This window comes from Rhinolophus sinicus, linkage group LG01, assembly GCF_036562045.2.
Source record: "Rhinolophus sinicus isolate RSC01 linkage group LG01, ASM3656204v1, whole genome shotgun sequence".
NCBI classification, from domain to species: Eukaryota; Metazoa; Chordata; class Mammalia; order Chiroptera; family Rhinolophidae; genus Rhinolophus; species Rhinolophus sinicus.
In genome coordinates this window covers 157,841,113-157,857,138 of record NC_133751.1, presented here as the reverse complement: position 1 = coordinate 157,857,138, position 16,026 = coordinate 157,841,113, and the positions used below count along the sequence as shown (strand labels likewise).

At 41.7% G+C, this 16,026-nt stretch overlaps 1 protein-coding gene across 5 annotated transcripts in view; it reads right to left on the bottom strand.

Moving 5' to 3' along the window:
* RAPGEF4 (Rap guanine nucleotide exchange factor 4) overlaps positions 1 to 16,026 on the bottom strand; it is a 277,635-nt gene that overhangs the window by 207,376 nt on the left and 54,233 nt on the right. For all 5 annotated transcript variants that reach the window (XM_074338157.1, XM_074338103.1, XM_019727445.2 and 2 more), the window contains exon 4: positions 1,224 to 1,370. In XM_074338157.1, coding sequence (XP_074194258.1) covers positions 1,224 to 1,370 — 147 coding nt within the window. The remainder of the gene's footprint in view (positions 1 to 1,223; positions 1,371 to 16,026) is intronic.

Here is a 16,026-nt window from a genome sequence, read left to right as displayed (position 1 = left end):
AAAGACTTTTTCCATTTACCTTTTAAAATGAAAGATCCAAAAAACGGCTTATTTGCCTCAAGCTTGGTTCCTTTTAATTGACAGAAACCTCTCCATACACACCTCATGCAAACCTACTTTAGCTTTGCCTTCCTAAAAGTAGCTTTTGTCTCTGAACTTTACAGAGCAGTTGGAGCTCTTTAATATTTTCTAAGAGAAACATTTCAAACAAGTAACCCCGCAATTTATTCACCACTGCCAAGAATAAAAGTAACAGGTTTCACCACCAGGGCCCTCCAAGGACTTTTAAGGCAAAGCATCACTCATTCACCGGCAGGTTTGCTCCCTTAATGCATCTGTCATTTGTTTGGCTCTGGAGGAAACTATTTGATTACACAAAATTCTTTTTAGATCAAGTTTAAAATCTTAGCCACACTGGGACAAGTGGCGAAGCCTGCCAGCTCGATGGGTTAACACTTGGACATACTGAGCCACAGACAAAGATAAGGAACAACCACAGGTTAAAATCAGAAGCTTGAAGAACTGAAAAGGAATGCACGTGAAAGATGCAAGGCTTAGCTGGGCCTTTCCAAGTGCTCCATTTGCCATTACTGCATGTAAGATGATTTATTCTCCGTACTTCCTGTAAATGAGTGCAGTACTCTAAGGGGCGCTGGTAAGCAGCGGTAAATGCAAAAGCCACCAGGACCAGTTGCATCCATCCACTGCTGTGCACCTATGCATTTTGAACTTGGCAAGTAACCAGACATCTTGATGTCCCTCATTTCCCATACTTTATTATAGGGTACATCATTTTTAAAAGCATTTAAATGAAGCAAATGTTAACCCCATTCAGTCCACTTTACCAGGGAACAAGGCAATGATGATTTTTCAAATGCAAAAGAAAATGTCAAAGTTTTTTGTTCCCCGGTTAAGAATACATATGTGCAATAGGAGGGAAGAAATACGTAAAAACACTCTATGGTCATTCAAGAAATAATTATAAGGTACGTCAAACCACAGAAAACGGAGCAAGCACTAATTTTTTTTTTTTTTTTTAAAGATGTCTTGTGTCAAAATGGCTTTTTCACTCACTCATTTCAAAAACAAGTTTTGAAAATTAAATTTCATCCACTGGCTCAGAACAGAGCACATTAAGGCCTGACTGTAATGCCATTATCCATGTGGCAGCTCCTTTTCTTTTCCGCAACCACATTAATTGACAAAGAAGCCTTGGGGCTCACCTCCCACAGAGTCTTGAAGTCCTTCTGCTCGATGCGAAGCAGTTCACTGCTCTCCCTGGTAACGATGGTCGCATGGCGGGGTGTGTTGTCCAGAATGGACTCTCCAAAGGCTGTTCCAATTCCCAGAGTGCAGATGGTCACTGCATCCTGAGAATCCCAAAAACCGGCCATTAGAAAATTAAGCACTGAACGGGTGAATGAGTTGTCTTTTCTTTGAATTGAAGTATAATTTGTACACAATAAAACACTCGATTTAATTGCACAGTTTGACAAGTTTTGACAAACACATACACCCCTGCCATCACTACCCAAATCAAGACAGAACATTTCTACCACACCTGAAAGTTCTCTCTTGCCTCTTTCCATCAAGACCCTCCTTTCAGAGGTAATCGATTTATTTCTATCACCATAAAGGAGTTTTGCCAGTTTCACCACCTCATGTGGAAGGAATCTGACAATATGCCCTCTTTGGTGCCTGGCTTCTTTTGCTCAACATGATGTCTACAAGACTTATCCAAGTTGTTCATGGATCAGTCGGGTTTTTTTCCCTTTTACTGACGATAGTCCATTGCGTGGCTATGCCACAATTTGCTTGTCCATTCTCCTATTGCTGAACATTTGGGTAGTTTCTAGTTTGGGGACGTTATGAATAAAGCTACTAGTAATCTCATGCAAGTCTTTTTGTGGACAGGGTTATCTTTTTATAGGACTGCTATCAGCTTTAAGAAAAAAAGGGGGAATCTTTTTAAAAACGTACTGAGATTTTTAGTGAGGAGGTGCAGTTACAATATTTCAATAGAAAACGGGAATAGGGATGCTGTTATTTCAGTCTGTCATGAAGAGATGAGGAAACTGAAGGTCAGAGTGGTTGATTCACACAGCCCTAGTTCACATAGATAACAAGTAATGCAGTCAGATTCCAAGCACAGCTCTCTGACTATAGAGTCTGAGCTTTTTGCACCATGCTGCCTCCTGCAGCCACAGCAGAGTAAAAACAGCATCTGATGAAGTGCAAGAGGGCTAGTTTATAAAATGTCATGAATCAATGATTTAAAAGTTTCTTAAGGTGTACTAAAAAAGTAATTTCCTCTCTGCATGCAACATTGGTGATAATATTTGGATTTAATCCTAACTAGTTTCAAATAATGCAAATAGCCACTCAAAATCACCTGGACATTAATTTTGCCAGGCATTATCAACTAAAAGAGATACACAAGGGCAATCCTGACTCAGAAAGCACAGTTTTCCTTTCATGCATCTAATACACAATAATAGGCAAATGTTATTAAGATCAAGTTAGTGACTCTGTAATCACATTACTAAGACAAATGCCCAGAAGAATCCAGTTCTTTGAACCATAACAAATTACTTCTGCACAGATATTACCATATAACATTTCCTTCACGAAAATGAAATCAATAATATCTCAGAAAAGAATGAAAGATTAGGGGAGCATTTAAGAACAGTCTGCTATTAATAATAAATTTTCCAGAAAGTCAGTTGCAAACAGATTCAGACAGAAACACATTCCAAGAACTGAAATATCAATACTCAGTCACAAGTACCTCGGCATAATTTTCAAATTCTAGTAAAAACACAAGATGGATTATGATACATCACAGACTTTCACAAATGCTCTAGCATGTCAGGTTCCCTTGAGAATTCCACGAGCTTACTTCATTTGTATTTTTTATCACTGGAACCCTTCAGAAGGATCCTTTTACCTAATTTATACTTTCTAGTGTTAAATTTTATTTTAAAACTTGAGAGGGATGGATCATAAATATTACTCCTGCCACTATCCATATAGTTTAAATAACTAAAGTTACATGCAAAATATAATGCAAAAGAACAATGAAGAGCTATTATTCCTGAGCTAGTTGTAGATTTTTACGGCTTGAACAGTCTTCTGCTTTCTCATCTCCTACCCTTGATATATGTAGTTTGTCACCAAAAGGTATGCAAAGAAAGACACAGAGGCTGTGAAAGTCACATGAGCCCATCTCCTTGTTAGTGAACAGCCCTTATGATATAGACAAAAGATTAAAATTACTCTTGGATTTCCCCTGGAGAGTTTCACGTTACCCATGTCTTATCACATATAACAAAATATAGTCATGCTCGTGTTGCCAACGGCACTGCTCAGTGAAGCTCCCGGTGTCAGGACCTCTGTAAGGAGAGGCACCCGGCCCTGGTCAAGCACCCAGCTCATTTCCAGGAACCCGCACTTTCCTACCAGAACTGAGTGTAGGTCCATCCTCCCTAGATTTCCTCCTTTGTAATTCATCCACTGAAATTTAAGGACAGGGAGTCACAAATACAAGATATGATCTTGAAATTAGAACTGTAAACCTCACCTGAAAGGAGTATTACATACAAGGTCAAACATTTCAGCAGACTCAGTGTATTTAGGACAAATTTACTTAGAAATCTGAATGGATTTTGGAGGTATGGATTGGGCACTGGGACAATTGGGCCCAGGGAAGTAGAAAGTCCTAGGAAGAACATTTTTAGTCCAAACACTAATCACTGTCTTTATAGTCCATGAGTATTAGGCCTTATTTGCATTTAAATTCCAGACCGGGCCATGCATGGTGCTTAGAAAATAATTATCAAATAAGGAAATTTACATTCAAATGTCCTTTCATTTATCACAGCCAATATATTTTGCTCAGTATGTACCTTGAAAGGTAACAGAAATCTAACCAGGTCCCTATTGGTCAGAATTCAAAGCCTGAAACTCTGTAGATGTGCTTAAAGCACGCCTTTGCCTATGGCTGAAAAGGGTCAATTTCTGAGTGTAATATTACTATTTCTCTTAAGCTTACACATACTCTAGAGATCTGCTTATGCCTCAATACTTATTTAATAGAGACTATTCAGTCTTTTATTCTGTGCTCATTTGCAGATTAACATACAGAAAGGGCACTTGAAAGAAAATATTTAGAGTGACATAGAGACTGAAGAAAGCACAGAGAATATACAAGACTAACTACAGTGAAGGAATGCCCTGTTTGGGGAGAAGATGGCCACTTATTTTAAGGACTTCCAAATATGAAATGAAGATTTAAGGACTTGAATGTGTTCAGTACAAGAAGGTGAGTTGAGCAGAGGCTGCTGGAGTCCTGCCAGCTTCCCCCTCCCCCTTACGAGCCCCTTTCCTCCCCCAAGTCATTTAGCAACTGTGCCAGGCAGCCCTGTGCTTCTTCACTGCTCCACCTGAGGGCAGAGTGTTGGCCAGTCAATGCCTGTAAGGTATAACCTCCACCACAGAGGCGTGAGAGTAGGAGGATTAAGTACCCTGGCTTTCTTACTCTACACAGTTTCTCCTGGAGGAGTGTGCGCAGTTGCCCACAGTAGAAATTCTCTTACCAACACACTTTTGTTGGCTTTTCCTTCATTCTTTGTCTCACTTCCCCACTCCCTTACAACACGTCCTGGGGTCATCTCCAAAAAAAACCACTCGCAGCCAAATCCTTAACTCCAGGCTGGCTTCTGGGAAAATCCGAAACAAGAGAGGGGGTTACTCAACCATGGCGGTGAGTCCTAATTTCCACTGAGACCTCTGGGAGGTACTGAGCCAAACCAGCATTCCCAAAGGGACTTCTGTAACAGGGATGGAGACCAGCTCGTCGCTTACTGCTTTGCAGCAGATACATCATAAGTGCCATATCCCTTGGGTGACACAGGGGAAGACTGCACTATGCTAATAAAGCATATCGGGTCACTGTGGCCAATTCTACTATACAACTACGGGTGATGGGCTCTCAAGAAAAGAATTACCTATGGCACGTCACTGATACAAACGTTTTTCTTCCTCCGATCTAATCCAGCTCTCTCTCATCTCAGTCCACTTGATCACGCCTTCTCCCACCCTCTAACACACTTAATTCCCCCACTTCCCCTTCATAGTACATATCCTACTGTATGCACGCAGATCTCCACATGTGGGAGTGGCATACTACATGGCATGCCCTGGGCCAGGTGTCTTGACTATGACGCCTCATTTATTCCTCACAACACTCAAATAATATAATGTATTTAAAGGCTTCACATAGTGCCTGAGTCAAAAGAAATGCTTAATAAATTGTGGGTATTCTTATTGATGGTAGTATTAAAATAACATTGGATATATATATATATATATATATATATATCTATATCTCGCTATTTTATAGGTTGAGAAAAATGAGGCTCAAAGATACTCAGTAATTTGCCCAAAAGCATGGCCAGCAAGTGGTAGAGCTGAGACTAGAAACTTGGCAATCTAATTACCTCCCATATGCTTCTTAAATTGTCATGAAGTTTAAGCACCTCTTGCCAAGGCTTAATAGGAAAATCAATTAAAGTATTAATTTAATCTATACAGGTTCTTTTTTCAATCAGCCAATCTATACATGTACTGAATACCTAATAAGTTCAAATCACCGAAAAAATATAAAACACCTGGCACTGCAATATTGGGGCCCCTTGACCGTCACCTAGAAGATCAAATCCATTCCAGGCTGGGACACCAATCCTCTCAGTCATTCAGAGAAACTTAAGCAACCATAAGCCAGACACTAAGAATCATATCAGTATTTCTGCTTTTCTTGCTCTGATCCTGCGCCCCAGTTCTAATCACAGAGTTCCTACATCAGCTGGAGACACTAAGTTTCTGTCTTTCTGTGTTTCTGCTTTGATGAGCTGCCTGGTATCCCAGTTCTTCTCAACGTGGCCAACGGTCTTGCTCTGGCAGCCCTCCCTGGGCCCCAGGTCCTCTCTGGCTTCCTGCTGTTGCCAGGCCTCTTTGTCAGCCCACCTGTCTGCCCACTCCATCACTGGGGCTGCTTTCTGACTCCTTGCCCATTACTAAGCCATGCCCCATCACGTCACCACTTGCTAGACCTGCCTCTGCCCTTCGCCCTACAAACCCAGGGGCTGTGTGTCTCCAACATTCAGCTTCCTCTCCATGTCCTTCCCAGCACCGCCTGAACATGCCTCTGGACGGCCCCCATTTTCGAGGTTCTCCTCTGCCCAGCGAGGCACCAACTTGAAGTCATGGACAAATTTTGCCACGGTATGTGTTTAGGTGGGATAGGCAGGGTCTGGTTATCTCCGTTCATAAAAGTTAGTATTGGATAAGTGAACAAAGATGTCAACAAAGCTGCCCTGATGGAAGGCAGGGAACATCAGCCAAAGTCACACACCTGCAGGCACCCAGCGTTAGCATACTTCATGCCTAGTGGGCAAAATCCCCCCGAGGCAGCACAGTGAGACACACAGGACTTCAGACTTGGATTCAAAACCCTTCTCTGCCAATTACTAACCCTGTGGCTTTGGGTAGAACACTCTCGGGAGCCTCAGTATCCTCACTGGCGAAACGGTCACAATCTCTCTTCTACGATTATTAGCAGGGTTTGGTATAAATAATACAGACACAGAGTTCTGTGTGGTTCCTGGCACACAGTAGGTACTCAATAAATAATGGAAAATACTATTCTGACTCAGGTATATTTACCTACATCCATAGGTCATGTATGTTTCTAAAAATCAAATTATATTTTTCATTATTTAAATAACAGAGAATTTCTATATTCATTTCGTGTTAGTCTCCAATTAATGATGGCTTCTGAACTCCAGATTCCAAGCTTCTCTGTCCCCCAGTCTGGATGTCAGTGGTTTGAATGATCTGCAAAACACTTCCGCTCTCTGGGGGAGCTTGTATTCAAAGGGACCCTTCTGAAACATCCTGCTGGAAATCAAAGAATCCTTTCTTTCTGCTACGAATCACCCCTTCATTTATGTGCTTTGTATTATGAATACGGGTTTTCTTAAAGTAGGCATTCTCATATGCGGCATTTTATTTGTTTGTTTCCTTATAATCATCGCTATAGTATGGAAATGGGAATGGTATTAAGAAAGCCGATGGTTATGTGCCACTGATATCCAAGACAATAAACATGTACCTTGCAAATAATGTCTATAAGCAGCCACTGAAATCCAACTTGCACAAGCTATAGTCTGATGAAATTTAAAATAACTAACACTCAATAAATTAGACATAAGAATTCTCTCTGGTAAGTGCATCAGGATTTTTAAAAAACTGTCCTGTAACTTCAAGGGGGATCAGATCTTTTTATTATGCATTTTTAAAGATTCCACATATAAGTGAAAACACAGTATTTGTCTTTCGCTGTCTGACTTATTTCACTGAGTATAATGCCTTCAATGTCCATCCATGTTGTTCCAAATGGAAGGAGTTCCCTGTTTGTTATGGCTGAGTAGTATTCCATGGTATATATACCACATCTTCTTTATCCATTCACCCATTGATGGACACTTAGGTTGTTTCTATGTCTTGACTATTGTAAATAATGCTGCTATGAACATGGGGGTGCAGACATCATTTTGATTTAGTTTTCATTGCCTTTGGATACATTCCCAGAAGTGAATTCACATGGCAGTTCTATTTTTAATTTTTTGAGGATCCTTTATACTGTTTTCCATAGTGGTGGCACCAATTTACAATCCCACCAACAGTGCACAAGGGTTCTCTTTTCTTCACATGCATGCCAGCATTTGTCATCTCATCTTTTTTGATGATGAGCATTCTATCAAGTGTGAGGTGGTATTTCATTGTGGTTTTAATTTGCATTCCCCTAATGACTAGTGATGTTGAGCCTCTTTTCATGTACCTTCTGACCTTTCATATATCTTCTTTGGAGAAATGTCTATTCAGGTCATTTGCCCATTTTTTAATTGGGTTATTTGTTTTTTTTATTACTGAGTTGTATGCATTCTTTCTATATTTTGGATATTAACCCCTTATCAGATATACGGTTTGTAAATATTTTTTTCCCATTCCACAGGTTGTCTTTTCACTTTGTTGATGGTTTCTTTGCCAGGCAATTATGAATACCTACCTCACTTGCATATACATGTATCAAGAATAGTTAATTGTCTCACGGCATGTTTATTGTTTTGGATACACATTAGGTTAACATCAAGGAACAAATTGGTCCTTCAAGTGTATAGACCCTAAAACATAAATTCTTACAAAGCAAATATTTACTGTAGGCAATACTTGCCATTAAGTTTGATAGTGCCTTTGTTCCATGAGCGTGAATTTAGTACTGGAATTAATTCAGTGCTCCAAGTCCTTTTAAAAACTAAAAATTTAAGGTGGCCAGATAGCTCAGTTGGTTAGAGTGTGAGCTCTTAACAACAGGGTTGCCAGTTCGATTCCTGCATGGGATGGTGGGCTGCGCCCCCTGAAACTAAGATTGAAAACGGCAACTGGACTTGGAGCTGAGCAACCCTGGAGAAACACATTGTTCCCCAATATTTCTCAATTAAAAAACAAACCAAAAATACCTAGAAATTTAGTGGAACCTAATCGCTGAATTTGCCAAGACACTCAGCTGTTTGTGCTGTCTAAAGGATTTATTGTTAAGCACAAAAGCAAAATAGTTCTAAGTCAAATGTGTTTTTCCTAACACACACATAGACAAGACTTTTTACTTTTAGAGCACTTCTCCGGAATCAGAGTGCTAGATGCAGCTTAAGGAGACCGGGCAAGCTGGCTGCAGGCAGTTTCCGTCAGAATGAGCGAGAATCAGCATTCTCATCACTGAATCTGGGAGGCCAGCCCCATTTCAGGGGAGAAACAGTTTGTTCTACACTATGGCTCAGTCTTCCATCCACCCAAAGAATTACATGACAACGAAACCAAATACAGTATGTGATGCCTCATGCAAGATGCTAAATAAACTCCAGATCAGTTCCTAACATACGACATGACCTGAGCACAGATAAGTATTAAGAGATTACAAACAATCGCTGTGGACTTGGCACCTTTCACGTTTTATGGGCTCAATAAACGTGTTCAGAAAATGTGTTGTGATGATGGCGATGTTCTCGGTCTGAAAATAATGGGGTGAAATGAAAGTGAATGAAAGAACCAGACAGCCAAAGGCAGAGAACGAAAGATCCACATGCTGGAGAAACACGCTCAGCCTTTACGTTTTATAAACAACATTTAATGCTTAAAAACATCTTTGAGATAGAGACAAAGAGAGGGTAAATAAAAGCACATTTTACTTTGGGGGAGAACCAAAAAGAGATCCTTTTCCAAAATTGGGCTAAAAATTACCAGAGAATTTCACAGAGACAGACAAGAGGATGGACAAAATGATGACCAAGGCCAACTGCAGCCTGGATTCCGTGATCCCATGAAATGGCTGAACAATATTGTTAAACTTCTTGCCGCTTCCAACATGAAGTACATTTCCTGCTTTTTCTATGCTAGCACTGCCCTCTTGTGATAAAATGATAGCATTGCTGGAGCTGCAACCAACAGCATTCCACTCTAGGCAACCAACTTTTCTTTCCGGAAATGGTGAGAAAAAAGCTTCAGAAATCCTGCTCTGTGCCAAGCTTTGTACTAATTGCTTTACATATGTTAACTCATTTAAGGTAGGAACTATTATCCCCAACTAATAGGTAACCTAACTTGCCTAATGTCACACAGTAATTAAGTGGCAGAGAGGATTTCAAAAGAGGTCTGCTTTTAACCAGTACGCATTGCATTAGATATTTACTAACACTTTAAATAAACATCTGTTGAAGATATTTGTAAGGATAGTGGTTTCCCCAAAAATAAGACCTAGCCAGACAGTCAGCTCTAAAGTGTCTCTTGAAGCAAAAATTAATATAAGACCTGGTCTTATTTTACTTTAATATAACATAGTATCGGGTCTAATATTAATTTTTGCTCCAAGAGACGCATTAGAGCTAATTGTCCAGCTAGGTCTTATTTTCAGTGAAACACGGTAGAAGTTTTAATGAATTAATACACCATCCCATTCTCTATTTTGCAGCATGAACCTCTATTCACTAAGCAGCAATCAGAAATTCTCCTTTGCTATGATTAGAGAAATACTGTATTTTTTTGGTGCAAAGATTAATTTAAAATCTTACATATTTCTATGACTTAAATATTTACCATGCCAAAAAGGCCCCTCACCTATAAAATTTGCAGAGAAAAGCAGGACCCTTTCTCTCTCTTTCTGTCTGAAACATACACACATACGCACAGAGTTGGGTATTATTGATATAGTGAGGATTATAAGCCTATTTATATTTTTAAGTTTATTGTTTACTATTTGTTCTAAGCTTCACTTCTCACCCTAAATCCATTCAAATATTAATGAGAAGAGAGTACATCCATGGTATTATTCATTCTAGTGGGAAGGTAAAATTTCTGACTTTTAGCCCATTGAGTTAAACAGGCACCCAACACAGACAGGTCCTTGAACACAAGACTTCAGCTGCGGGCACTGGAAGGTGTACGTGTCCTGGTTAGGCTTAGGTAAGAGACTGAGCGTGGGGACCGGCGTCATTGGGATCTGGAAGGATTAATCCTGGATAGGATCTGTGCTGCCAAGTGCCAATCTATGTGAGCACGGGAGTAAGGCTGGGGACACTGCGATGGGGAAGTCGTCTGTGAGCAGGTCCACCTGCTGGGCTAAGTTTCATGGAATAAGACAAAGAGGCAGGAGAAACGTCTGGGAAGCTGGGAGAAGGGCATCTGTCAATTAATTACACAGGGACATGGGATAAGAACGTTTCTGAAGTCGGTTTTGTTTTATGGAGTAGTGGCATCAATACAATTTCTAGGAAGATATTTGTAAAGATAGCGGTCTCTAAAATTTCGTCAAAATCATAGGAACAGAATAGCCTCTTTATAACTTCCCAGAATTCTTAGCACACACATGGTTCAAGGCTGTAACTAAATAAATGAAAGCAACCTAGCACCAGCTTCTTGGGCAGGCTCTCCGAGAGGCAGGGCCCATTATCCACCTCCTCCTCCAGAGGCTTTGATTTCCCCACTCTAGTCCACGCTGAAAGCCTGGGATTTGGGGAACTAGGCCGAAAGGAAGGCAGGGAAGCAGAACAGAGTGTTGGCCTATGAAAGGGAGAGAAGCACGTTCTAAATAGCACTCAGCAGGATTTTGTATGACTGTCTGATGTGTCCTGAGCCAGAGACAGACCCACAGGGTGAGGCAGTCAGCCTGCCAGGTCATGCCTCCCCAGCTGGCAGACTTGTGTTTCTAAACTGAGCGGGTGGGCTGACCCCAAGCAAAACTGGAGGTGAGCCCTCTCGCTCCCCACAGCCCAACGGCTTTCTTCTCTATCCTCCCTGCCCAGGAAAGGGCCTGCAGTTTATGTTACCACTCACCAGAGTTTATATTTAATACTTCTCCCAAATGTGGAGTCAACAGCATCAGTGATCCAAGGGGGCAAAGGAGGGTCCACACACCAGTTGGGAGCAAGCGCGCTTCGTAGACCCCTTACAGGAGCTCCCTTTCTAGACCCCTTACGGGCACCCCAGGGAAATGGCTGCATATGCTGGTTACCGCTAAGGATGGCAGGGCACTGGATTGGGTAAGGAAATCATGGTGATTTCTAGCTCTACGGGTCACCACTATGCCATCTTGAGCAGACCACTCACTGACCTGTGACTTGAGCAAGATACAACACAGTTAGGTTCACCTAATAGGGTGAGTCAAATGAAAGAATTCCAAATGAAATGCTTTGTAAAGGATGAGAGGGTTACTCCTGCTATGCTCGTAGGATCTCATCAATGAGAAATAAGCATGCCCCTCAACCTGGAGTCCAAAGAATTCAAAAGCCAACCCAATCATACAGAGGGCAAGAAGCTGTGTTTTCTTAGCCTAGTGACCAAAAACAAACTATAAGGGAATGAAGGGAAGGGAGAAAAAGTAGCATTGTATTGAAACAGGCAAGAAGGGCCTATGAGTTTATGCGCCAAATAAAATATCTATGCCCTATGTATTCTTGAAAGTCATATATAGTTATATTTTCCTATCACCATATAAAAGAAATAGGGTGATTTTTTCAGAAAAAAATTCCATCAAATCAATAATACCTAACAAATGTATGATATAAAAATAGTATACCAGAACCTGTGAAGGGTTTTCTTCATTATGCATTTCAATTAGTGGCATCACCACCCACCCACCTCTTCATTTAAGTCAGAATCCTCCCTTTCTCTCAACCCCCCACACATCCCGTCCACACCTAGTCTAACTATTTCACCTCCACCTTGTATATACTATACCTCAATCTCCCTCCCTGATCACCCACACTTATCTATCCCACGCTCTAACTTAGAAGCCTTTCGAAAGGATGGGGTCATGCTCATTTAACTGTGTACCTCCCGATCTAAAGGGGTGGTGGCAGAAAGAGGGCCCGCATTTCAGGGGCAGCCCAGTAGCGTGTGAGAAGTGGGCCTTCCCCACCTGCATGCCTCAAGTGGAGCAAGCACCTGTGTGGTGAGTTTAGAGGTGAAGAGGTGTGGCACTCTGAGCTGGAAATAGAAATGCAGCAGGGTGGTTGCAGGAGCTACAAGGGAAACACTGCTTCTCCCCATATTCATTATTCCTCCTGGATGGCCACTGTACAAGCACAGTGGTCAAGAACTTGAGCTGTAGGATCACAAAGAACTGTCTCTGATACCTAATGGCTGTGTGACCTTGGGCAAGTTATATGGCATCTCACCTGTAAAATGAGACTAATAACAGCACTAAATGGGGGAGGGCAGTGTAATGAGGACCAGTGAAATAATGAGTCAGGAAAGTGCTTTGCACATTAGCTGCCTGTAGTGGGCGCTACCTCTGCTCTTAAGTAGCTCACCACTCTGGCTCAGCTACCACGCCACTGAGGGCCTGCAAATGGTAAGTTTGGAAATTTATCACCACCATCTCCTCTGACTCTCGGATGAGAAAACAGGCACACAGGGCAGGGAAAGACTTGAGGAACAAAGATGGAGGGGTAGGCTAACAAGAAACTCTTCACTACCCACTTTTAAAGATTTAACTCTGTCTGTATTGTTACCTCTTTGCTCTTTCCCTAATTCTCTCTTAGTATCTTTTAACTTTCTTCTTTTACTGCCCCCTATGAACCTTTTTTCCTATGTGAGCAGCAGGAAGAACATGAATTTTATTGTATGTCAGACCTGAATCCAAATGTTAGTTTCGCCACGTACGTTTGTCTGGCCCTAGGGAAAGTTGACCCTAATGTCACTGTGCTTTGTTTTCAAGCTCAGTTGTAAAATAGGACATGAATGCCTAAAAATGAAGTCAGTTAATGTACGTGGAACCCTTAGCACAGTGTGACACAGTGAAGGCACTTAGCAATACTGTTGCTGGTCTCTTGGGGTAGGAATTCCAAGTCTTTCCTTCCTTCTCCTCCCATGGCCCATCACCCAACCCCCTTTTGCTCCCCACTGGAGTATATGGTGGTTAATTTTATATGTCAACTTGGCTAGACTATGGTGACCAGTTCCTTAGTCAAACATTAGTCTATATTTTGCTATAAAAGTATTTTTTTGGATGTGATGACCATTTATAATCAGCAGACTTTAAGTAACACAGATAACTCTGCATAACGTGCGTGGGCCTCATCCAATCAGTTGAAGGTCTGAAGAGCAAACAGATTTCCCTGGAGGTTTCCCAAAGAAGAAGTAATTCTGCTTCCAGATTGCAACACAGAAATTCTGCCTGACTTTCTAGTTTTGGGACTCATGACCAAGGCATCAACTTTCACATCTGCCTGCCAGCTTGCCTACCAATTTTGAATCTGCCAGCCCCCACAGTCACATAAACCAATTCCTTCAAGTAAATCTCTATCCACCTATCTTTTCCTATTGGTTCTGTTTCTCTGGTGACCCCTGACTTATATAGGGCACTACTCTGACTGGCTAACCCCGATTTGCCCACATCACTAGTGAACAGAAACCTAGAGCCCATTAGAAAGCCAGTGCAGTAGAAATGGCTTTTTTGCTATTGATTCCCTTTCTAGCAATTGGCCACGGAAGGTGGCTCAGCCATCTGGCTCGTCCTCACTGTCTTCGTCCCATATGGCTGGAACCATGGCCTGTCCGTCACAGCACGCTGGACGGCTGGGCCCTCTGTGCAGCTCAGGCTACTACCTGAAGCGTTGGAGGATACAGAGGGCAATGCGCTTTCTCAGCCTTATATCCTAGTGACTACTCATCAATCCAGAAAGCCCCGGTTGCACATGGTGGGGTGAAGTACACAGAGGAGGCAGGAAGCCATCTTTGCTATAAAGCTAATAATTCCTAACAACTCAAGAGAAGACCAAGCCCAGCTTAGGAAACTTCTCTGTGTTAGGTTTGAGGTCAAAACCACAGCTAAAACATACAGTTAAAAGTTTATTAAAATTTTTAAAAACCCATGGCTAGTAACAAAGTGTTACTCAGCTATTCTGTGCTAGGACCCCATGGGGAGAGATAATTAGTCCAGGGCAATATTCCAACAGCCCGAAGTCAAATACTATTTTAATACCATCCAAATCTCACACTAGCTTTAAACATCTGACGTGTCAGCACTTCACTGCTGCTGTGATTTATCATTCCTTAGGTACGTCTGCTCTGCGTTTTTTTATTATTATTCTTTCCTCAGCTCTCTTCCCTTTCCTTTCCTTCTCACCTTTCTCTTCCTTAATTCTCATCTTCCTTCCCTTCTTGTCTTTCCTCGTCTTTCTCTTTTCAGCTTCTCCCCTTCCTCCATCATTATTCATTCAGGACCACCTGGAGAATGAGGAGAATCATTCTTTTCTAGGCCCTGTCCCCTCTGCACACCCATGCCAGCGAGACCCAATTGAGGTAAGCAAGAGGAGCAGCCCTGAGCAAAAGGGCCCCGAGAGTACCCACCAGGACAGCAGTCTACAGGTAGAAGGTGTGCAGAGATGAGAGACGGGGGTAATCTGAAAGGATGACAGACGGCAGAGAGAGAGGGACGTTGCAAGCTTCATCATGTTTCTTTTGAGTCAAATAGTACAGAGCAGTGGCTAAGAGCATATGATCAGGTGCCTCACTGCTAGGGTGTTAATCTTAGCTCCCCTAATTTGAGAAACATTACTTGTGGCAGATTATTTAACTACTTGGAGCCTTCATTTCCTCCTCTATAAGATGAAAACAGTAATATGACCTACCTCATAGGGTTATTGTGAGGAGGAAAGGAGTAAGGAAACACCTGTTAAGTGCTTAGAACACTACCTAGCACATGGCAGATATCTGAGAAATGTTAGCTGTTCTCAGTCCCATTGGGAAACTAAGGCAGCTTACAAGAATCAAAACCCACCTCCCTCCTTGGCCCTCTCTGAAATCCAAGAGAAATCTGGCTCTGTGAGAGATGGGACAGGATCATCAAGACTAGGAGGTTCCAGGCAGTTTCTAATGGAACTTTCGATGTGTTGATACATACAAAAAGTATACTATGGGTTAAGTAGGACTTCTCACTAGCCTGAGACTCTAACCATCTATAACAATGGGTATAACACACACAATTATATTCCAAACTCCAAATGTCCACCTTACCAACAATCGTTTGGGACAGTTCTACGTTTTTAGACAGTAACTGCCCACAACTCCAGTATTCACATAAGCTCCTACAAAACTTAAATCTCAAATTTTGTACATCCTGGACGTTTCTCACATTTGAAGGGTGCTACCTATGAAAAAGGCTCAGAAGCACTGTCTTACACATGGTACTTGGCTGTACGTTATTTGTCCCTGTAACTGTTTCTTTGCCTTTTCATCAGGCTATAGGGGATCACTTCTAGGACACAGAAAAGTCAGGAAACCAGATGGAGGATGGATTTCAGGGGAAACCTTGGGAGACTTCCTTCTCCATCCCCCTTTGCTCATGTTTCACCTTATGAACAGCCATTAATTATAGTGCAAATGAATTGTTTGCATTTCCCAATAGATAGC